Below are 25,145 nucleotides of genomic sequence, written 5' to 3'. Positions count from 1 at the left end.
ACCAGACTCTGCCATCCATGTCTTTATGGCCTTGCATTGCGCACTGGTGCACAGTCATGTTGGAAGAGTAAGAGGCCAGCTTCAAACTGTACCCACAAAGTTGGGAACATGGAATTGTCCAAAATGTCTTGGTATGCTGAAGCAATCAGAGTTCCTTTCACTGGAACTAAGGGGCCAAGCCCAGCTCCTGAAAAACAACCCCACACCATAATCCCCCCTCCACCAAACTTTACACTTGGCGAAATGCAGTCAGACAAGTACTATTCTCCTGGCAACCGCCAAACCCAGACTCATCCATCAGATTGCCAGATGGAGAAGTGCGATTCCTCACTCCAGAGAACGCACCTCCACTGCTCAAGAGTCCAGTGGCGGAGTGCTTTACACCACTGCATCCGACGCTTTGCACTGCACTTGGTGATGTATGGCTTGGATGCAGCTGCTCGAAACACTTCTATTTTCTTATAATACAGATGACAGTTGTCTGTGGAATATGTAATTGTACATTAGTAGAAAGTATCTATATCTGTAGAATATATCAATAGAATCTATATCAGTAGAATATATAAATATATGTAGAATATATCTACATCAGTACAATTTATATCCATCCATCCATTATCTGAACCGCTTAATCCCGTCACGGGGGGGGCTGGAGCCAATCCCAGCATCTCCGGACGAAGGCAGGGTACACCATGGGCAGGTCACCAGTCCACCGCATGGCCAACACACACACACTCACACGCACAGGCAATTTTAGAGTGATCAATCAACTGTGGAAGGAAACCGGAGTACCCGGAGGAAACCCACGCAGGCACAGGAACATGCAAACTCCACACAGAGCAGCCCAGACCGAGAATCGAACCCAGACTGCCTTACTGTGAGGCGACAGTGCTAACCACCACACCACCACGCCACCCACAATTTGCATCAGTAGAATATATCTAGATCAGTAGAATATATCTAGATGAGTATAATAGATGTATAAGTAGAATATATTTAGATTAGTATAATATATCTATATCAGTAGAATATATCAACATCAGTACAATCTATATCAGTAGAATATATCTAGATCAATAGAATATATCTACATCAGTAGAATATACCTAGATCAGTAAAATATATCAGTACAATATATCTATATCCATAGAATATATCAGTAGAATATATCTAGATTAGTCACATAGTAATTCGTTTGGTAACATACATGCGGTGGAGAACGTTACTGACATCACTAACCAGCACCCAAAATATGCAGATGGGCAGAAAACAGGTTAACTGTAACCATGAGCAAGCAGACAGTGTGGAACAGGTAAACGACGAGACCATGAGGGCATAATGTAGGGGAGTGGAAATGTACAGCTAGAGAAGCTAGAATAAAGCTAGAGAAGCATAGTCCCGTGTTTAGAAAGACGAGACCACACAAGGGAATGCCACCACCAAAAGGCATGTGTTGCCGTGAGACCAGGTGTGATGGGAAACAGGTGTAGTTGAGAAACAGGTGGTAACACAGAGCTGGAATGTGGTAAGAGGGCTGGCAAAGGCGAATGCTGATTGGCCAGCACAGAGGGGGCGGAAACAAAGTGAAAATCTTCCTATGTTTTGAAGAGCTGGTGCATTGACATTCCTTGGGAAACAGGCCTGATGAAGGAGGGGCTGTTCCTATAGGCGTCACCTATATGTGGTGCAGGTATGTGCAGAGTTACCTATAGAGAGACGTTCTGTAGTGCGGGTGAACTCGTCCTGGTGTTTACAGGGAGTCACGCATCCTCGCCATTTGGCCGAGTTAAACACACAAACATCGTTCTTCTGAACAGGCAGCTTTACTTAACTTTGCCTTTTCCTTTGGTACGTTTCAGTCATTAAAAGCAGCAGGTGCTCACAGCACAGGTCAGGGGTCATGTCCTCTGTTTCTCAACATACAGAGAGATTTTACTTATGCATTTATTCTTATATTGTTTTTTTCTGAGGGTTGATCTAATATTGTCAGGAATTTCACAGTACAGATAGTGAGTTTATGCTCATTATGCCTCTGAAATGAGGACAACCTTTGCAAATTGTTTTACTCCCTTGAGCTTTTGCATTCAACATGTACAGGTCCATACTACATTTAGTTAAACTGGAGTTAAAGAACGAAATCAGAGTGCATGTTGATGAATGTTTTTCTTTTAAAATCTTCATTTTCTTCACAGTGCAAACTGTCAGACAGTACATCTCAGATCTCCTGATGCTCAGCACGCTGAACCCACGCTGAACCCACGCTGAACCCATGCTTAACAAAACGACCACTTTCACACAAATGTCTACATACACAAAAATGGCAAAACCTCCAAACATGACCCCCCAGAGCCTTTTTTAGACAGGCACAGCAGGGTGTCGATCACTCGATCCTGTCTGTGCAAACGGGTCCTCTGACACACCCCCTTCACCCATCAGGAACACCTACTGAAACCACATGAATAACACTCATTACCCAGAAGAGACGCTCCCTAACCTTCCTCACACGGGGATCCAGCTGATAAGATACGTTCAGATTATAAGTAAATTCATAAATGCACTAGGATTGTTTTTTTCTGGTTTAACCTAAAATGATTTTTTTCTGGATTAACCTGGGTTGGTTTTTCTTGGATTAACTAGAGAACGTTGATTTGAGATTAAGCTCATGTCTCCCACAATTGCAGAACTCGAGAGAAATTATGTTTAAATTTTATGCTGTTGCACTATGTGTGGGTGTATGTGTAAGTGCACAGGAACGTGTGTTGCCCTGCATACATTTGGGTTTTGTAGTAGAGCAAACAAGTCCAACGACCTCCACCCAATCCCTCCAGGCACAAAGGTTACAGCAGTTCAGATCATTCTTTCTTGTACGTTTTGTTGTCTTAACAGTTAAAAGATTTTTACAGCTACAAAAACAAGATTTTGTTGTGACCTCCAAAATGATAGCAAAGCATGGGTAGGTAAAATTATTAAATGAAGGTGAAGAATCTTTGTACTGCATGGGAGTACACTACAGTATACTAAAGAACAGTATACTGCAGTACACTAAAGGACAGTCCACTACAGTACACTAAAGGAAAGAACACTACACTACAGTACATTAAAGGACAGTACACTGCAGTACACTAAAGGACAGTATACTGCAGTACACTAAAGGACAGTACACTACAGTACACTGAAGGACAGTACACTACATTACTGTACACTACAATACCTCTACAGTACAGTACACTATAGTACACTACACTACCTCTACAGTACAGTACAATATAGTACAGTAGAATACAGGACAGGAAGGAACACAAAGACCCTGATCCTCCAGTTTTTTGCTAAAGCACATGTCAGGTTTTAGGTGACGGTGGCACTACATTTAGATTTAGTGCATATTAGTTACACTGAGCCCATGCTGAGTCATCATAATTTATGAGTTGCTGGGATATTAATGACTGACAGCATAATTAAAATCAAACTGCAGAATTGCCTACAGGCAAAATGGGCTGTCCTTGTGTTTATATTACAACAAAGAAGAGATTATTCTTTAAATCCCTGACACCTGCATCTTTAGTGTCTCCACTGACACGGATTCTCCAAGTGCTAGGGAAGTATTGTTTATCTTTAACCTTACTTTATAGGTCCATAATCCCTTAATCACTAAACAAGATTAGTGAGTACAGTACATTTTAAGACTAGACTAAGACTAGATTTGAATTAACACCAAGCTTTAATTATATGTAACAATGAATGAAAACAATTTTGCATTGTACCAGTGTATAATACAATACCGCCACCTGCTGGTCTCTCCAAATAGCACATTCTAACATTAGTTAAATTAAAATGTTAACATACTATATATGAAATAGTTGAACTTACAACAGAATGCTTCATAATACAGTCCAGCGTAACCCAAGATGCTGACAAATAATTCAACCTTAATTGTGAGCTTCCAGGCCCAATTAATTGGCCTATAAGTACTTATAATGCTATATGGCACAGGGATTTGTGTATGTTTATGTAAAACATCCAGATAGCAATTAATGTATTGGAATTGCTTAACAGAATGGAGCATAACAACATAAATCTATTTTTTACCTCATATTATATTATGTAAACATAAACCAGTGTTAACATTTAAGTCACCTTTCTCGTTGTACTACATTACGTTGTTTGTTTCTGCCTAATAACCTAAGTAAATATAACGACTCCAAAATACGAAATGTACTGACTATGTTGGAAAGGTTATATTGTAGTGACTTGTAAGCTAACACAGCTAACAAAACCAAAGCCATAAACCAAACCAAAACAAAATAAACATACAACAACAAAACAACAAAAATGTGTCTAGGATTTACATTCATCAATTCGTAAACCCCATAAACGTGGTCAGTGTAAACCTGTGATGTCTGAAACACCAAACGCTAGAACTGACGTGCTCTTTCGCCGCCCTAGTGGGCGCTAAGGGAGTTTGAACAAAAAAGACGCTGAACTTGGAAAACAGCAATTAGCAATACTCCATATGCAACATTTATGGCCTTTTATATGGAGGAGTGTGAACCATAACAATCACCACAACAAGCAGAGTTTACAGGAGATCATATGAAGAGTAACAACAAACAACAGGATTACTGTGACAAGATCTTGTCAAGAAATGGGCGTGGCCGATCACGCTGGCCTGACTGTTGGGAGACGCCACATCAGCAGGTCAGATTCACTGCCCTGCCCGTTCATCCCATGCCACCAAGGGGTCAGAGCTGCGTACTCACGTGTGTAGAGGATCCCGCACCAGTGGCTCTCTTAGACAACAACCCAGCGTGTCCGTCAACCACCTGATCAGAGTGATGAGCGTCATTTTCCGTCACTCCTTCCCCAAACACCATCAGAGTGCAGTGAAAGAATTTAGAAGGTTTTGAATATTTATCCATGCGTGGCTAGGAGTTAGATTTGAATTTGGAGAGTCTGAGATCTTGGAGATCTAAGCTGTCTTGCCCCATGCAGACATAAAGTTGACCCCTGACATAAACTTGACCCCTGGCAGCCCATATCAGATGTAGTCCATGCCCATTGGATGAGCTCCAGTGGAAAAATTACATTTTGAAGAACTTGTCAAGATTGGATTGTCACTATTCACTGTAAAGTTTGACCTTAGACTGTATAAAGCAAGTTATGTGTATAAAGCCTTAACACCTGTAATAGCTGCAGTCAGAAACACCTGGGCTAAAACAACCAGTCTCCTGTCAGGATATTGCCATGCATGGTGGGGGAGCTTTGTGTGTGAGAAGAGGGCCATATATAACAAGAATGACCTTTTCATTTTACCATAATATTACAATTCAAGTCAGATGTCCATTTGCGAAAAATTTGAAAAAAAAGCAAAACTCCCTGAGTGTGATCTGTTAGTGTGATCTGTTAGAGATTCATTCTCTTCTCTTCCATAGCCTCCCGACAAATCCCAGATAGGGTGCAGAACTGTGGACCCAGGTCCTGCAGGAAGTCCAGGTCTTCTCGTCCCGTGCCGAAGGACAGCTTGTCTAGAGACGGACACCTGCTGTCGGACCCCTCATCGTTGTAGTGATGTGGCCCGCACGGAGGAATGTCAAGTAGATCCTCGCTGATTTCAAACAGCTTCTGTTAACATGAAGGCAGAGATTTGGCTTTTATTGTATTAGTGACGAATTGGCCTGTCTCACCTTCAGAAGAGATGCTCACAGATTCTCCATGAAGGTTTTTGGAGTAACATTCAGAATGAACGGGGGGAGTCTGTGGTATTCATCTGTGGTATATGTGCACTGTCAACAGGGTAGCACATTTCAAACAGTGTACGTGCCCAACAGACTCAGGTTTCAGTGGACCAGGTCTTCAGTTATGTATCACCACGGTAAAGGGAAGGAAACAGCAATGTAATGCTACTGGATCTAACATAATAATTTAAAATCAAGTTTTATATTACAATTTAGGAAATACTGTAATTTCACTGAACTTGTTACTTGCTAACTGACCAAGAGATGGCGCCAGGGTATTGTTTTCCAGTCAGGTTAACTAAACAGTACAGTAGCACAGCCTCACAGCAGAGATGTTTAAACATAACAAAATACAAGTTCAAGTCAAGTCACGAGTCTTTTGGCTAGAGTCCAAGTCAAGTCTCAAGTCAATACCAGAATAAGCTTGGGGCAGGAAATGGAAAATGTTATATATTACTTTGCAAGCTCCTATTGTCAGTTGTCCCCAATTATTCGTCACTTCCACCTATTGTGACTTTTATCGCCAAAACCGCTAAAAAAGTAATAAAAAAGGAAGCTCCCATCTTAAGTTTCCATATTACCAATTGTGATTTTCACCCCAATCGGAATTAGTCCTATCTAATTCCTATCTATCTGTTGCTGTGCCTATTACCTATCTGTGCAGTGACACACACACACACAAATACGCACACACAAATACGCACACACACACACACACACACACACACACACACATATATATATATATATATATATATATATATATATATATATATATATATATATATATATATATATATATATCATGGACGTAGTTTTGATTTCATAAGTGGGGGGGACACAACCTGGGGTGGCGAACTGTTGAGCGGGGGGGGGGGGGGGGGGGGGGGGGGTTGAATGAAAATTGTTGAGCGCTGTGAACAAAAATTGTTGAGCGGGGGGGGGGGGGGGGGAGCTCGGAGCTGCATGATCCTAGTGCTAGATTTGTCGCTATTTGGATATTGTTTTTTTAACCGTTAAAAAGTGGGGGGGACATGACTTCGTCGCTACTTAAATATTTGGTTTTAACTGTAAAAACTGGGGGGGACCAAAACCGGCTTTTGAAAAAGTGGGGGGGACATGTCCCCCCCGTCCCCCCCCAAAACTACGTCCGTGATATATATATATGAACGAGAGAAAGGGGGAGAGAAAGAGATGTAAGGGTGTAATAAGGGTGTCTTACCCGATCAAGGTGGCCTTCTATGTTCCAGTCAGACCTGCTCACAGTTCTGTATGTGCCACTGTATCTGTTTGTCTGGATGCAAATATGACCATATTGGAGAATAAGAGAAACTATTGTACAAAAACCCAATCAGAATGAGATCAGATTCGATTCATTTGCTCAGTTACCATAGTTTCATGAACTTACCCTAGTAGTGTAGGTCCTGTTAACACCCCAGTTCTATCATACAAAACACATGTTTGTGTTGAACATTACATTTTACATTTTAAATAGTGGCTAAATTGATTCCACAGTGCACTTATGTGCACCTTCACACTATAAACATTCATTACAATGAACATTTACAAGGAAAAAAAATTGTAGTTGGTTTTGTAGCAATAATTATGTAATGTAACTTGCCAGAAGACATCCGTAGGACTGCATTCATAGATCTGCAGTCCTATTCTTAAAGGCCAGGAGAACTACTTGAAATAATGTCCTGTGTGCCAAACATCTTAAGAATTTTTTTGAAACTTAATTTTGTAAAGTCTTCCTTTGTAAGGACTTCCAGTTAATCTTTAGGTCAAAAGCATCACTCAGCAATTGTAAGCAAGTATTTAAGCCTATTAATTACACATTATAATAGGACCTACATCATCAAATCATCAAGTCTTTCTATGTAAATGATTTACATAATGTTTTGGGGTGGAGTCTATCAGTGTCAATGATTTATATTATGTTTTCCATAATGTAGATGTCCATTTAAATTACTTGTCTTGAGTTTAAAACAAGGGTATCATCATTATAGTTTTCATAGTGTATGTGTTTAATAATACATAATAATAACAATATCACTGATAACTTTTCTCACTGAGAATTAGCTTCAGTACATTTAAACCTATTATTACATCAACAAACAACATCAAAATCCAAAGTTATAATTACGTCCACACCTAATAAAGTCAGCTTTCATAGTTTTATGTAATTAGCTGTATTAGTGTTTAGAAATTATTGAAAGCAAAACTCACGGTTTCCTTTCCAGAGGATTTCATAGTAGCACCATTAGCCCATGCTCCATTGTATTCCTGGATGAGTCAGAAATCATTTATAGATGACTCATGGCTATTTTGCTACATTCCTAGACATGAGAGTTTTGGCTTGATATTGACATGTGACTGTTTTGCTGAAGCAAATGTCAATAACTGAACACAGTCTGGTGATTTACAGTCTAGCCTACAGTCCAATGACTTACAGTATAGTGACCTACAGTACAGTGATTTACAGTCCAGTGATTTACAGTCTAGTGACCTAGAGTCCAGTGATTTACAGTCCATTACATTCATTAAAATCCACTCTAATCCACTCTACTCAAATTAGATTAGTTGTCATTCTATTTCAATATAGTGCATGCAGAGAAAAAAAATACACAAATATAGTTCACATAAAAACATACTCAAAAGAAAGTAGGACTGCAATACACACCAATGTATTTCTTGCATTCAGGGCCAAGGTACTGCTGGTCTGCATGGTCTGGATTACGTTCGGGTCAGCCTAAACAATGTTAAAACACAGCAGGGTAAAGATGAGATAGGAGAGGACAGGACAAGAGTCACGGAATAGGGGAAGAGACGGTAGGCTAGAGTGTAGAGTAACAACGAAGGGTATAGTATGTTACAGTAGCGAACCGTGACCATTTAACCTGGGCCCGCTCCCATCCCACCCCCCCGAAAAAAATTGTTTCCTCTCCTAATGAACTGTACTAGATAACTTCTTAAACAAAATAAGGTTCCAACAAAATAAGGCTCACAGCTCCGTGTTCCTCGGGAGCGGAATATGTAAACAACGCGCACGAGGACATCAAAGGACTGAATCGAAACTAGCTAGCGGTGGTACGCTAACAACAGCTAGCCTCGCCACAGCGGGCGGAAATTATCATACAGTTAAGCCCGCCCACTAAGAAGGAAGATATGATTGGTCAATTTTACTGTCATTTGAAACTGGTATTGCGCTGAATTATAACTGCCAGGCCCTCTGTAAACGAACAGCGGGCATCACAGTCCTGATAGGGGGAGACACAGGCTCACAGGCTTCCACTTAACCCCTCACCTTCCAACACAGATTGAATAGACACGGTTGAATAATTTATTTGCTTATATTTCTGTAATTGTTTAGATGTCGATTGTCAAACTGTAAGTAGATTTTTAAAACATTGGATAAATTATATATATTTATGTTTTAAGAATATTTTAGGCCCTCTGAGAGGGCGTAGAGGGCCCTGACGGTTCCCCACTGGTATGTTAGGATAGGGTCCAGTGAGATAGAGTACAGTATAGTGGGATAGGGTATGGTATAGTGGTATAGGACAGAGTACAGTGAGATAGGATAGAGTCCAGTGAGATAGGGTACAGTATAGAGGGATAGGGTATGGTATAGTGGTATAGGACAGAATACAGTGAGATAGGGTACAGTATAGTGGGATAGGATATGGTATAGTGGTATAGGACAGAGTACAGTGAGATAGGACAGAGTACAGTGAGATAGGGTACAGTATAGTGGGATAGGGTATGGTATAGTGGTATAGGACAGAGTACAGTGAGATAGGACAGAGTACAGTGAGATAGGGTACAGTATAATGGGATAGGGTATGGTATAGTGGTATAGGACAGAGTACAGTGAGATAGGACAGAGTACAGTGAGATAGGAAACAATATAGTGGGATAGGGGATGGTATAGTGGTATAGGACAGAGTACAGTGAGATAGGGTACAGTATAGTCGGATAGGGGATGGTATAGTGGTATAGGACAGAGTACAGTGTGATAGGATAGGGTACAGTGGGGTAGGGTATGGTATAGTGGGTTTGGGTACGTTATAGTGGAATAGGGTATGGTATAGTGGGATAGGATAGGGTACAGTGGGGTAGGGTACAGTATAGTGGGTTTGGGTACGTTATAGTGGAATAGGGTATGGTATAGTGGGATAGGATAGGGTACAGTGGGGTAGGGTACAGTATAGTGGGTTTGGGTACATTATAGTGGAATAGGGCATGGTATAGTGTGATAGGATAGGGTACAGTGGGGTAGGGTATGGTATAGTGGGTTTGGGTACGTTATAGTGGAATAGGGTACGGTATAGTGGGATAGGATAGGGTACAGTGGGGTAGGGTATGGTATAGTGGGTTTGGCTATGTTATAGTGGAATAGGGTACGGTATAGTGGGATAGGATAGGGTACAGTGGGGTAGGGTACGGTATAGTGGGTTTGGGTACGTTACAGTGGAATAGGGTATGGTATAGTGGGATAGGATAGGGTACAGTGGGGTAGGGTACAGTATAGTGGGGTTGAGTACATTATAGTGGAATAGGGTACGGTACAGTGAGATAGGATAGGGTACAGTGAGATAGGATAGGGTATAGTGGGTTAGGATAGGGTACAGTGGGACAGTGTAGGGGAAGGTAGCACAGGGTAGAGAATGATACAGTAGGCAATTAAGTAATTAAAGAAGAAACATGAGAACAGAGTTAACTTTGTCAAATTCTTATGCATAGACAATAATAACAACCTCACCAATGTGCATAACATACACTGAAAGTGAAAATGACATTTCATGGAATAAAAAATGACCACAAATTGGTAGGATAAGCTCCACTATAAATCCCAAGTAAGTGTTCATTATCCAAGATGATCTCCAGAATCAGTACCAAAATCAGTTCTAGATAAGTGTCCAGTTAGAGTACTGAAGCTGCTCAGAAGAAGACTGGAGACACATGGCAGCGCTGCCTCTGGGTTTGTGGCTCTGATATATGATGTGTGGCAGACGTGATCATCCCTGTTTGATACGTAGCAGACGTGATCGATGCCTTTTAGATACTGGAAGGAGATGGTTCAGCTGCAGCATAATGGCAGTTGGGGATTACCTGGGTTTGTCTGGGTTTGTCTGGGCTTTGGTTTTGTCTGGGTTTGTGGGTGTTTGTTGATGTCAATGTACATTAATGTAACATAGTTTGTTCCCTTGAACACACCCAGCAGTGACCCAGCAACACACCAGAAAAACACGCAATCAGAGCTAGACTCCTGCCCTTTAGAAGATTGAGAGGAGTTTCCTGCATAAGGAAACTTATTTTATCTTATCTTATCATTGTACTGGATCACATACCCTTATAAGAGAACCCCTCCCCATTGTACTGGATCACATACCCTTATGAGAGAACCCCTCCCCATTGTGCTGGATCACATACCCTTATGAGAGAGCCTCCTCCCTCTTCATTGTATATAATGAGGGTTTGTTCCCCATTATGTTGCAAGTCCCCTTTGAAAATCTTTTCATTGAATCGACAAATGCAGAGGAAACACAAGCAGAAAAGCACTGGAAACAAACAAACAAACAAACAAACAAACAGGTGTCAAACGTGCAGAGTGTGTCAGACAATTAAAGGTACCTGGGTTTTAATCACAGAAATGATGTCAGTGTGGAATGGAGCTCTCCCTTTTGATGAGGCTAATATGCAATTAATTTCTCCTGGTGAGCTGCCAATATAAACATACCTGTGGCTAGCTGCCAATGCCTGAAGAAGTTAGAGTAGGGCTTTAATTACAGAGGGAAGAAATTTTACTTGTAACCTGATTCCAGTTAACACACAAACGGCTATAATTTGCAAATGTAATTTTATGGCCTGCGTGAATGGGGTTATTATAGCTGTGAGACCGGATTGTTACAGTTTACGTTGTTGTGCATGGAGACTCACGGGGCAGCAGTGCTGCCAGCAAGGCGAGGACAGCCACGGGGTGCAGGCGTGAGGACCGGGGCAGGAGACTCCGGCATTCATCTCCCTCTCCGCAGTCGCACACTACCACATGTACGATTCTGTGTGCTGCTGCCCCCTGCTGGTCCTCGATGCGCAGCGGCACAGAGTAGTTCCCGTACGCCAGGCTCTGCTGACTGACCAGTGAGGTTCTCGGCCCTGTGCCAGGAACAGAGATGGTGGTTGGAGTGCTAATCATGTGACGCCATAGCGTGGGTAAACCCTAGTGTGGGTAAACCCTAGCATGGGTAAACCTTAGCGTGGGTAAACTCTAGCATGGGTAAACCCTAGCATGGGTAAAACTTAGCGTGGGTAAACTCTAGCATGGGTAAACCCTAGTGTGGGTAAACCTTAGCGTGGGTAAACTCTAGCATGGGTAAACCTTAGCGTGGGTAAATCCTAGCATGGGTAAACCCTAGTGTGGGTAAACCCTAGCGTGGGTAAACCCTAGTGTGGGAAAACCTTAGCGTGGGTAAACACTAGCATGGGTAAACCCTAGTGTGGGTAAACCTTAGCGTGGGTAAACCCTAGCATGGGTAAACCCTAGCATGGGTAAACCTTAGCGTGGGTAAACCCTAGCGTGGGTAAACCCTAGCGTGGGTAAACCCTAGCGTGGGAAAACCCTGGCATGGGTAAACCTTAGCGTGGGTAAACCTTAGCGTGGGTAAACCTTAGCGTGGGTAAACCCTGGCGTGGGTAAACCTTAGCGTGGATAAACCCTAGCGTGGGAAAACCCTGGCGTGGGTAAACCCTGGCGTGGGTAAACCTTAGCGTGGGTAAACCTTAGCGTGGGTAAACCCTGGCGTGGGTAAACCTTAGCGTGGATAAACCCTAGCGTGGGAAAACCCTGGCGTGGGTAAACCTTAGCGTGGGTAAACCCTGGCGTGGGTAAACCTTAGCGTGGATAAACCCTAGCGTGGGAAAAACCTGGCGTGGGTAAACCTTAGCGTGGGTAAACCTTAGCGTGGGTAAACCTTAGCGTGGGTAAACCCTAGCGTGGGAAAATCCTGTCGTAGGATTTGGGATTTGTCTCTCCCTTTTTTCATGAGGACTAAAGCAGGAATAATACACAGCAGCAGGTTTCAGGAAGCATGACCTTGTCACAAAAACAGCAACATAATAAAGTCTGACACACTGTGACCTTTAATGTTCCCCTTCGCTCACCTGTGTTGGGGTGAATCTTCCATGTGTCCATTAGGTCCTTATCGTCAGTCCCAAGAGAGAAGGAAAAGGGACCACCAAACGGTTCAGCATCCATGTCATTGGGCTCCACAACCACACGGTCATCCTTGTTCCCACACATCACAGATCTGTTGGCGATCAGGTGGGGAGTGTTGTCATTCACATCTCCCAGGTGGACCACCAGGGTGCTGGTTCCAGTGCCGGGCGGCTCTCCTAGGTCACACACACGGAAAGAGAGCAGATGAAAGCTCCATACTTAAGGGAGGCACTGACCATTTGAGCCTGAGAAGAATCATTCACATGTGATTAGAATGATATGAGGTCAGGTTTTTACAGATTACTGCAAAAGATACAATGTCATGCTCGCAATATGTTTGTGTAATAGTCAATGCCTTCTGTATTCGTGAATGCTACACATCAAACATTGTACGTATGACCTTAGAACAGGGTTAATCAGTTATGACTGAAGTGTCATGGGCAAATAGTGGGCAAAACCCCAGTAAACACAAATAACGAAGATTTAATAAAACAAAAGTCAGCTCAAAACAAACGATAACGAAAGAAAGACAAAGTAAGGTTGATAAGTGACAAGCAGTTCCAATGAAAAGAGGATTTTAAAAGGACAAACATGAGGAAATAATGACACCCATGAGCAACTGCTAACGAGAAAAAAACAAGTGGCACCTGTGTGGCACAAAACCAAAACATGTGGACATGTAAGACAAAAACATAAACAAAAACACCAGATGGATTTGAAACTACAGAATCTTGAAATGCATTCTTTATATTACCAATCACCATTTATTAACCCAATAAATAAAGCAATTGGGAACCTAATCTGCATTTATTTAGTTTTGCTCCACACTTTGATGGCACTGACATGGTTTGGTAGCAGTTTATCTCTCAGTTTAAAATCGGACTATAATCCCAGTTTGGACTAGAATCCAAGGATCACAAGCATGGATTAACTCACAATGAAAGCTCCTTACAAAAGTACTAAACTTAAAGAACTTAAGAAGAGCCTTTAATGAAAACTGAGGCTCTGGGGATTAGTGCTGAGGGTCTAACAGCCCAAATGCCAGAGGGGATTAAGTAGAGTGACAGCTCAGTGCTTCACACCTGACTAACTGGTTCATGAGCGTTGTGCACACATACAGTCAAACTTTTGGACACGTCTGTCTGGATGTATTTAATAAGAAAAAGAATTATTAAGAAAAAGAAGAATTAAGTAATAACAATGATCATATGATTAGCATTAATAATAATGTGTTGATAATTATAATTCAGTTTACAATTATAATTCATGTGTATAATAATAATGTCCCCCTACATGCACTGTGCATGTGTGAGGGTGTGTGAGGGTGTGTGAGGGAGTGTGAGGATGTGTGAAGGAGTGTGAGGATGTGTGAGGGTTTTATGAGGGTATGTGAGGGTGTGATAGGAAGTGTGAGGGTGTGAGAGGATGTGTGAGGGGGTGTGAGGATGTGTGAGGGAGTGTGAGGATGTGTGAAGGAGTGTGAGGGTGTGTGAAGGAGTGTGAGGATGTATGAGGGTTTTATGAGGGTATGTGAGGATGTATGAGGATGTGTGAGGGTGTGAAAGGATGTATGAGGGGGTGTGAGGATGTATGAGGGTGTGTGAGGATGTGTGAGGGTGTGTGAGGATGTGTGAGGGTGTGTGAGGGAGTGTGAGGATGTGTGAAGGAGTGTGAGGATGTGTGAGGGTTTTATGAGGGTATGTGAGGGTGAGATAAGATGTGTGAGGGGGTGTGAGGGGGTGTGAGGGTGTCCACCACAGATGGAGAAGCATCACAGGAGGCAGACCCATGAAGCTGGTTATGAGAACACCAGAATATACAAAGGGAAGGGTGGCTACTTAGATAACAGTGTATGATCTACATATACTGTATTTGTTTAACAAATTTTGTTTACCATAGTCACAAAGGCAATATTTCATTATTTTGATACTTTTACTGTTTTTCTAAAGTGTCTGACATGTTACTGGTTGTGTACAATTCTCAAGTTAAAGGACAGTCAGTGTCTTTGGTGTCTGTGGTGTCTATGGTGTCAATGGTGTTTGTGATGTCTGTGATATCTATGGTGTCTATAGTGTCTATGGTGTTTGTGATGTCTGTGATATCTATGGTGTCTATGGTGTCAATGGTGTTTGTGATGTCTGTGATATCTATGGTGTCTATGGTGTCAATGGTGTCAATGGTGTTTGTGATGTCTGTGATATCTATGGTGTCTATGGTGTCAATGGTGTTTGTGATGTCTGTGATATCTATGGTGTCTATAGTGTCTATGGTGTTCATGATCTACTCAGATGTCTGTTGTTAAGCTCACAAATGTTTTGCTGCTTCTTAACATTCAACCTCCTGATGTTATAGTTGTATTTCTGTCATCTTTTTTCTGAATTTGTACTGAGCAATTGACTGTATCCAGAATACAAAATACAGACTACAGAATACCTGATGCAATTGTAAGCATATTCAGCTAAAATTTACCTATTGTATTTCCTGTAATAGATGTAGAATAGATTACTGTTTCATTTCTAGTCCACTGTTCTGAAGTGCAGAGTCAAAATACCACAAAAAGCTCAATCCAAAATAACATAGTTGAATTCATAACATAGGAGAACATGACAGATGTGTGTGCGCTGATGCCGTACCGTTGTCTACTGCGTTGATCACGACCGTGTAGGTGCTGTTTTTGACAAATGGTGACTCACGGTCCATCTTCTTCTTCGAGGTGACGGTGCCTGTCTTCGGGTCTATAGTCATCCAATCAGCTGGATCTTCGGCTAATTTAAACCTACACACACCCACACACATACATACACAGTATAATTTCCAGTGTATCTTGATGACTAACCCATACTATGTGACGCTGCTGTCACTCATTCTAGACAGCCATAATTCCTGCTCTGTTATTTTGTACAGGGACACTGGAGAACACTAAGGCACACTAAGAAGGTTCTGTTAGTGAAACCCTTAAGACTTAAAGCTTCAAGATGCAGCCTGGTTTGTTAACGTAAACAACACTGGGACATCCTGCTACTGTTCCAGCACACCTGATATTGTTTATGTCCGAATCTTCATCAGTGACGGTGGGCTGATACAACACATCCCCAGGCTCGTCTTCCTCTTTCCTGTACACTGTGTGAATCTTCTTCGAGAAGACGGGTGCATCGTTCACATCTATCACTTTCACCAGGACTTTAGCCGTACTGGGGGTTTTAGCGCTCTCTGGGACTGGTGTCACTGGTTTGCCGTCAACACACATGAACAGCGGTTCTTCGTTCTCCACTGCTATCTCCAGCTCGGTCAGAGTCGTCTTTTCATAATCCTTCCCCTGAGAAATATGGACGACAACATCCACAAAAAGGGATTGATGATTAACGCTGAACTCTGAGCAGCGTAACGTTTGCCGTATAACAGTATGTGAGAGATGTGGGTCTCCACCTTGATGACGGTCAGGACTCCTTCATTGGTGACTGGGTCCGTCTCTATTTTGTAGTTACCCTGTTCATTGCCCTTGATGATTGAATAAACGGCCTTGGAGCCTGGAGTATTAGGGGTGTCCTTATCGTGCACAGCTACCCGCAAAATCTCCTTATTGCTCTGCATCTCTATAACCTGAGCATTGTACTGGAAGAAGACAGTGTAAGGTAATTGTTACCCTGTCACTCTTGAAAACACCTTCAAAAGCTTTTTGCAAATACAGGGTCCAGCAGAATGCACACAAATATCTGGTGAATTTCGTAATGATTTTTAGATTCGATTATTAGAAAAAAGAGTGTGACATCTTAAGTGTGTGAGTGTGAAAAGTTTGTTGAAGGCTGATTCAGTGGGTTTCTGTTGTGGACACATACACACCCAGCAGCTGGTCTGTCAGGTTTGCCCAGACTCACCGTGGAGGCATTAAACACAGGTGTGTGAGTGTTGGAGTCAGTGATGTCAATGAGGACTGTAGCAGTAGAGGAGAGTGAAGGCTTTCCAAGGTCTTGGGCTTCAACTAGCAGTGTATATTTATTTGCTTTCTAAAGCACATGAGAGAAAGGAGACAAAAGTGAGCATTTTTATGTGTGTGTGTGTGTGTGTGTGTGTGTGTGTGTGTGTGTGTGTGTGTGTGTGTGTGTGTGTGTGTGTGTGTGTGTGAGAGAGAGAGAGAGAGAGAGAGAGAGAGACAGAGAGAGAGAAAGAGAAAGAGAGAGAGAGAGAGAGATGAGAGAGAGACTGAACCTGTGACTGTATCTGCACTCACGTCATAATCAAAGCATCCGCTTAAGATGAGCTGTCTGACTTCATTGTCTCTCATGGTGTTGGGCACAGCCTTCAATGAGATCTGCGGCTGTGCCGGGTCCTGAGACACCACCTTCATGGACATACGAGAGTTATCGGTGTCTTTCTCATCTCTGTCCTTCGCCTGGAGTGAAATGGGTAGTTGTCCTGTCACAGGATCACAGGACAGCCGTTAGGAATGTGTTATTTGTAAATATGATAAAGTAGTGCATGTTTTTACGAAGCCATGCAAATGCAAAATGTTTATACGCTACAGCTTGGTGAAGGTTACGCTGACACTCTAGGTGTTATGGCCCAGCATTACATAACCCCGCCCATCCCCCCACATGCCCCGCCTCCCTACTCCGACCCCCCTTTTAAACAGTGAGTAGAGAAACATGACCTGAGACCAACACTGCTAGAACACATCTCGACATAACACTGCTAGAACATGTTTCAGGTACAGGTGTATGGAGCCCAGGTGTATGGTGTACATGTGTATGGAGGACAGGTGTATAGAGTACAAGTGTATAGAGTACATGTGTATGGAGTACAGGTGTATATAGTACAAATGTGTAGAGCCCAGGTGTATGGAGTACAAGTGTATAGTGTACAGGTATATAGAGTACAGGTGTACAGGTGTATAGAGTACAAGTGTATAGTGTACAGGTATATAGAGTACAGGTGTACAGGTGTATAGAGTACAAGTGTATGGAGTACAGGTATATAGAGTACAGGTGTACAGGAGTACAGGTATATGAAGTACAGGTGTATGGAGTACAGGTGTATGAAGTACAGGAGTACAGGTGTATGGAGTACAGGTGTATGGAATACAGGTGTATGGAGTACAGGTGTTTGAAGTACAGGTGTATGGAATACAGGTGTATGGAGTGCAGGTGTACAGGAGTACAGGTGTATGGAGTACAGGTGTATGGAGTACAGGTGTATGGAGTACAGGTGTATGGAGTGCAGGTGTACAGGAGTACAGGTATATGAAGTACAGGTGTATTAAGTACAGGAGTACAGGTGTATGAAGTACAGGTGTATGGAATACAGGTGTATGGAATACAGGTGTATGGAGTGCAGGTGTACAGGAGTACAGGTGTAGGAGTACAAGTGTATGGAGTGCAGGTGTATGGAGTGCAGGTGTATGGAGTGCAGATGTATGAAGTACAGGTGTATGTAGTACAGGTGTATGAAGTACAGGTGTACAGGAGTACAGGTGTATTAAGTACAGGTGTATGTAGTACAGGTGTATGAAGTACAGGTGTACAGAAGTACAGGTGTATTAAGTACAGGTGTATGTAGTACAGGTGTATGGAGTGCAGGTGTATTTCTCCTATAACAGACACACTCCTTCTCCTTTTCCTGCCTGGACTACAGATGGGAACAGTGTTTCAGCAATGATTCCCTCACACTTTCTTAGAAACCAGCAATACACAATCAGCTCAGCTGGGTTGAAGTTTACTAGTATCTAGTCTCCTGTCTCTAGTCTCTAGTCATGTCCATGAAGCATCGATAAATGCTAACAGCCGAATTTCTGACCAGTCTTCCAAACAGCACTTGGAAACTAGCTTACATTCATTTAAAGAAAGAAAGACAAGTGCTTCATATCAGAATTCTTTTTTGATCTATGCTGCTATTAACTAACCTTAGTTCTTCATTTTTATTCTTTTTCTACAACCGACCCAACAAACAAACAAACAAACAAACAAACAAACAAACACAACCTTTTTAGTGAAGGCATTTTGTGTGTAATGCTTCTTTAACTGTGGCACGCTGAAATGTGGGTGTGGCCTAACCTTCTTTTATGTTCTCTGGAACATGTGTCTGTAAAACGTCAGGTATGAACGAAGGGGCATTGTCATTCTTGTCCTTTATGGCCACATTGAAAGCCAGAGTTTTGTCAAGAATTTGACCTGTAACTCGATCTTGCACATCAAATTTCACCTGCGTATTAGCAAAGGGCAGTGAAACAGGGAAACTTGGTTTACGACAACATCTACATAGCATCATTTTAAGAACCAATAGCCAAATGTTCATCTTGATTATTTGTCTTCATTATTTCTGATGACATTTTGAAGTGCCTAATATATACAATTACTTTAATTTTATTTTAAATTTGTTTATTTATTTATATTTAAATAATAATGATAATCATCATTATCACCATCAAAAACAAATAGAACATTTTTAAATGGATCCATTTTGGAGGACCACGAGGACTTACATAAAAGAAAGGGTAGAGCTCCCTGTCTATAGGCTTGTGCATGAACACCTGTCCAGTCCTGTCGTTAATGGTGAATACGCCCACGGGATCCTCATTCACGCCCTGCCCACTAATACTGAATTTGAGTGTATGGTTGATTTCCTTGTCATTGAACAACTGGTGATGAGAAAGAGAAAGAGAAGAAGAGAAAGAAAGAAAGAAAGAAAGAGAGAACAAGAATGAAGTTTAGATTGTTTTGATTGTGGGGCTCTATGGCTTTCCCAGAGTCTTGGCCACACTCCCTTACAGGCTCTGCCCATAGTCTAGACCACACCCCCTTACAGGCTCACCCCATAGTCTAAACCACACCCCCTTACAGGCTCTGCCCATAGTCTAGACCACACCCCCTTACAGGCTCTCCCCATAGTCTAGACCACACCCCCTAGGCCCTCCCCACATTCTTGACCACACCCCCTATAGGACTGTAATACCTCAGTGGCCAATTTGGGGAATGGACCGGGATCCTCCTCTTCCAGTTCGATGGTGGACAGCACCCACCTGCGCTTGGACCGGACTAGCACGGTGTCCTTACAGAGGAAAATCAAGCCCTGGTGTTATTTCAAGCTTAATAAACCTAATATATAATAATTGTGTTCATCTTCTAGGTGAATAAGCACAAGTTCAGAATACATATGTATTCAGAATACATACACGCGTCACTCCATCCTGCTGTCTCCGTTTGCTGGGTGAAGTCTCTGCCCACAGCTGCTGAGCATAAGCAAGTGTAATAGTTACATTTACAACACTGGCACAACGTGCCACCACTGAAGAACAACTTCACCTGTAGACGCATACGCAACATTCAGCATCTTCAAGACTCTTCCAGCCTCCTCTAGATTCCTTCTATCTGTCTGTCTTTTGTTGTAGATGAAGCAACAATTCCTAAAGTAACTTTGTGTGGTTAAGATTTTATACATAGTCATCATTGGTCTAAATGAGAGCAGCACCAATATCATGATTTTTTTTGTGTTAGTAAAGATGTTTTTAGTAATCTGACTAATTCACCTAAAAGGTTCTACTGTTGAACAGTGCTCCTCATTGGAGACTACGGCATACTTTGCTATCCTTCACATATGTTAGAACTACAGTACTATACTACTACTACTACTACTATAGGGGAAAAAGAACAGCTAAAGACTGAAGCCTGTGGCTTTAGAAGGTATCTGAGAGGCTTCTCAACACTCTTCAGACTAGTCACCGCGGTCTTCGAGAAACAGAAGTATGTGTGTGTGCCTTAACGCGTGCTCTTATGCCTCCGAGCACAAGAGTGCTGCCTGAGTCACACGTGTAATGATTTAAGTGTAGTTAAGCAGTATCATTGAAATGCCAGGATACCTCACAGCTCCACCACAGCCTGCAGTTGGCAAAAACCCCGTCAGCTGGCAACAACCCCGTCAGCTGCAACAACCCCGTCAGCTGGCAACAACCCCGTCAGCTGCAACAACCCCGTCAGCTGGCAACAGCCCAGTCAGTTGGCAATAACCCCGTCAGCTGGCAACAGCCCAGTCAGCTGGCAATAACTCCATCAGCTGGCATGTGGTGTGTGGGTGTTATCCTTCTCTTAAGCCAGGTATCACGAGTATACAAAGCGAAAGTGAGTGACAGCTGCCGCTGAACTGGCAAAGCCAGCCAATTGAAAAAACTACAGCTCTTTGTGTGGTGTAAGATGTTATTAATGAATTAATCTAACTCAGTCTTGCCATGTCAATGTGACTATGTGGTTATTATTCTATTGTTGGATGTGAAGGGGACAGTCTGCTGTGTGGCCTGGTGTAAGTATAGACTGGGGTAATAAGAGGTTTGCCTCCTGTGTGTGGGACACCGATTCAGAAGAAGGATTCACATATGAATTCCTTTCACTTTTAGACCCTAAAAATATACGGACCAAGTTAACACATGAAGGATCAAGTTAATGTAATCTGGGGAGGACGACTTAGTAAAGAGTAGACTAATAATACAAAAGTAATAAACTCAACCCAAACACATACACACACACACATACACACACACACACACACACACACACACACACACACACACACACACACACACACACACACACACACTCACTCACTCACACACCTACTCATGCAAATGCACACACATACACACACACACACACACACACACTCACTCACACACCTACTCATGCAAATGCACACACATATACACACACACACACACACACACACACACTCACACACCTACTCATGCAAACGCATACACATACACACACACACACACGCACAGCCTACCGTGACTGAAACAATACACAAGTATGCTGTTCAACAAGATTAAATATGTGACTGTCTTAATAAGTACCAATTTAGTTTCCTGACTTGCAGGCATAATGTTAGGACTTCATTCCAGCTGGGTGTGTCCAGGGATTCACTGTCCACAGACTGAAAAAGGCGGTTTTAACTAGAATAATGTTTCCTAGAATAATGCTGAACAGAGACTGTGATCAGCATTCTAGGTTGCAGAACAAGTATAATACTTTCTGGAAAGTTTATTTTCTCCACATCTATGCTGACAACACTGCCCTCTGGAGGACAGCATTTGCAACTTTGCAAAATGAAAATTTGGTTACATTTTACATGTGCTAAACTCTACCTATTGTGTTTATTACAACAAATTCAAACCCAAAATCTCCTGAACTAGGTGCTGCAGCAGTGGGCATTCGAGTCCCACCTGTCCACACAATAGCTTTGGACCCCCAGGCTGTTAGGCTTGTGAACTTTCTCCCACGCCCCCCCAGTCTTGCTGACACAGCCAACGGTTCTCTTACACTCTGAGTGTCTCCTCAAGTGTTGGATAACAACAAGCCCTCTCCCTTCACCCAATAATCCTGCATGACGAGACTCTCTTGTACTGGTCTAGAACTGCACTGGTCTGTACTGGTCTAGAACTGCACTGGTCTGTAATGGTCTAGAACTAGTACTGGTTGCATTAGTTATTTTACATTACAGACGCTTTTAAAGTCTTTAATGTTATTTTTGACCCAGTGTGAGTATGTCTGTATTTTATATAGTGCTGTATCGTGTACAATCTGTGTGGAGTGTAGGAAGAGTGTAGCTCCCTCTCACTAGGGCCATAACTTCTGAATAGGTTTGAAAAGTTTCGTTTTTAATTATTTGAATAATGAAATTATTTAATTTAGTAAATGTAATGAATAGTGTTTTCACTTGTAAATTACAAGATAATTTACACTTTTAATCTTTTGAGGAACCTTTTTGAACTCACAATGTCATTTCAGAATAGGCTGTAATAATCTCTCTCAGACTTGCTGTGAAAGTTATTCCAGAGCAAAAACAGACCTGACGTTTTTAGGCTAACATGTAGCAAATAGATGACATGTTATAAGTAAATTATCAGGAACAAGGAACAACTCACTGTCACCTTGGAAACATCATTTACAGTCAGCACAGTAACCACAAAAACTACAATGTCCTTGGAAGAGTTTGCTCACCTTTATGCCTACAGGTTTAATTCTCAGTTGTGTAATGAACTTTATATACTGAAACCAGAGAACTGAAGCAATTTTGAACATACTTGACAAAACCATTTAAGTTGTTCAAACTCCACGAATGCCTTGGGGATTGTGGAATCCCATGAGAGAGGCGTCCACAGCCCCATGAGGGGTTATGGACGCAGCATTTCTCTTAATGACTTTAAAAGGTAAATAAAACAAACAACAAACATTTTTAAATGGTAAATAGAAATACACAAATAAATAAACAGTGGTGTGGGCAAAGCAAGCTCTGAAACTTCCAGACAGAAACGTACCGTGAGCAGAAGCAGAAAACCAGGGGACATTCTCATCTTGACGTGTCCGCTTGATTTAAGGGCAAATAAAGAAGACAAGTTTAGCTGATAGTAGTAGTTATCCCACAATCCTCTGTTCCTCTATAACGTACCTTGCCTGTAGGGTGTGTCACTTTTTAGCTTTTTTCTGCATGTGTGAGTGCTGTACATGCTGCTAAACACACTCTGAATAAATTCCAGAGATCCGGAGGTCTCAGGTGGGGGCGTGGCCATAGTGAAACCAACAGGTAGTCAACGCCTGCCTTCATTAACTCTCTGTGCTCCCACATGGTGAAGAACAGTGCCCCCTAGTGGCTGTGTGCCCTGTAGAGGAATCTGCTACTCTTAAAAGTCCATCTTAAAATATTACAACACCATGGCTTATTGCTCTGGACTTAAAAGGCACATTTAAAAATTTCACTTAGTTTTCTTTTTTATTTTGTCATATATAAAATAAGCATATTGGACTACACCCTAGTTTCTAACAGAACATAATTAAAAATATACAAAAACTCATACAGTTTATTACCAAGTATGTAAATAATTACATATATTTATTTCATTTCACAAATCTCAAGGAGCCAGTCGGTCTTCTGCTCATGCGTGACAGCATACTGGGAAGGGAAACCAGCATTGCTGTACTGGGTTTAAAATACTGAAGGACTTGGACTGGCCACGTCTTAACACTGATTAACACCTAAAGAAGAATCAGGCGTATGCATGTGAAAATAACCACAAATTCACACATATAGGTAAAAACAAAAATGTGCTGTGAAAAGTAACAACAACAGTTAAACTGCACATTCAAATCAGTGAAGAAGAAACACAGAAGAGTATGTAGATCACATGGGTGTAGAAACACAGAAGAGTATGTAGATCACGTGTAGAAACACAGAAGAGTATGTAGATCACATGGGTGTAGAAACACAGAAGAGTATGTAGATCACGTGTAGAAACACAGAAGAGTATGTAGATCACATGTGTAGAAACACAGAAGAGTATGTAGATCACATGTGTAGAAACACAGAAGATTATGTAGATCACATGGGTGTAGAAACACAGAAGAGTATGTAGATCACATGGGTGTAGAAACACAGAAGAGTATGTAGATCACATGGGTGTAGAAACACAGAAGAGTATGTAGATCACGTGTAGAAACACAGAAGAGTATGTAGATCACATGGGTGTAGAAACACAGAAGAGTATGTAGATCACGTGTAGAAACACAGAAGAGTATGTAGATCACATTTTTTTGGGAATTGTATTGTTTGTATTGTATTGTAATGTTGTGGCTTTCTGTACTGTGTTGCGTGTTTTAGTTTCTGTGGCTTTTTTACGTTCAAACTCAAATACCATCTATAAGGACATAGCAATTTCCCCTGAAGTGTTTAGCTTGTTATAGTGTTACTTCAGAAAAACCACAAGTTTAACCCTTAGGGCGGATAAACACACCATCAGGTGCCAAAGCTTGCCAGCTACATATGGAAACTCCCAAGTTAATTAGTCATATGTTTTGTTACACTCTTTCTCTGATACATATATATATATATATATATATATATATATATATATATATTTTTTTTTTTCTATTTACATGTATCAAACAACCCTTAGAAGCCCATGTTATAGTAATGTTGTAAACACTTTAGTAGTGAGTGGTGAGGTAACCTTCACAGGTTTAAGAACTGACCACTGATTAATTCAGACAATCTCAGCCTATAACAGTCCAGAAACACTTTTCAGGAAGGGTGTCTACATAACATATCATCTTACATAAATACAAGATAACATATTTATGAACATTTATATCAGTAGTGGTGGAGAGCCAAAAGGCAAAGTTCTTGATTTACTGGTCATTCTACATTCCGACTCTTAC

The 25,145-nt window shown here is 41.7% G+C and overlaps 1 protein-coding gene across 3 annotated transcripts; it reads right to left on the bottom strand.

The window, feature by feature from the left end:
- Nucleotides 1–3,699: 3,699 nt before the first annotated feature.
- cdh26.1 (cadherin 26, tandem duplicate 1) lies at nucleotides 3,700–23,495 on the bottom strand. 3 transcript variants are annotated; one of them, XM_077018921.1, is made up of 19 exons: nucleotides 23,383–23,495; nucleotides 23,252–23,300; nucleotides 20,117–20,170; nucleotides 19,897–19,992; nucleotides 19,427–19,582; nucleotides 18,999–19,146; nucleotides 17,180–17,364; nucleotides 16,827–16,955; nucleotides 16,378–16,563; nucleotides 15,987–16,267; nucleotides 15,585–15,727; nucleotides 12,897–13,127; nucleotides 11,676–11,891; nucleotides 11,169–11,296; nucleotides 8,416–8,484; nucleotides 7,962–8,018; nucleotides 7,141–7,173; nucleotides 6,955–7,026; nucleotides 3,700–5,619 (listed from the first exon to the last, which is right to left on the bottom strand). In XM_077018921.1, the coding sequence occupies exons 2-19, from the start codon at nucleotides 23,285–23,287 to the stop codon at nucleotides 5,401–5,403; spliced, it is 2,439 nt and encodes an 812-aa protein (XP_076875036.1). In that variant the 5' UTR covers nucleotides 23,288–23,300; nucleotides 23,383–23,495; the 3' UTR covers nucleotides 3,700–5,400. The 3 variants fall into 3 exon arrangements, with proteins under 3 accessions (XP_076875036.1, XP_076875035.1, XP_076875038.1); XM_077018920.1 differs by having other exon boundaries at nucleotides 20,117–20,173; nucleotides 23,383–23,491; XM_077018923.1 differs by having other exon boundaries at nucleotides 23,252–23,391.
- Nucleotides 23,496–25,145: the final 1,650 nt, after the last annotated feature.

The sequence above is a fragment of the Brachyhypopomus gauderio genome, chromosome 10, assembly GCF_052324685.1.
Source record: "Brachyhypopomus gauderio isolate BG-103 chromosome 10, BGAUD_0.2, whole genome shotgun sequence".
Lineage (NCBI taxonomy): Eukaryota > Metazoa > Chordata > Actinopteri > Gymnotiformes > Hypopomidae > Brachyhypopomus > Brachyhypopomus gauderio.
This window is presented reverse-complemented; position numbering and strand designations above follow the sequence as displayed.

Bases quoted from the DNA above. Each gene is read 5' to 3' on its own strand.
- cdh26.1 (XM_077018920.1), bottom strand. From the start codon at position 23,287: ATGAGAATGTCCCCTGGTTTTCTGCTTCTGCTCACG. The intron at 19,147-19,426 runs GTAAGTCCTCGT...GCTAATACGCAG, and splicing joins AGCTCTACCCTTTCTTTTAT to GTGAAATTTGATGTGCAAGA. The intron at 8,019-8,415 runs GTGTGTATTGCA...TGACTCATCCAG, and splicing joins TGAATGCAAGAAATACATTG to GAATACAATGGAGCATGGGC.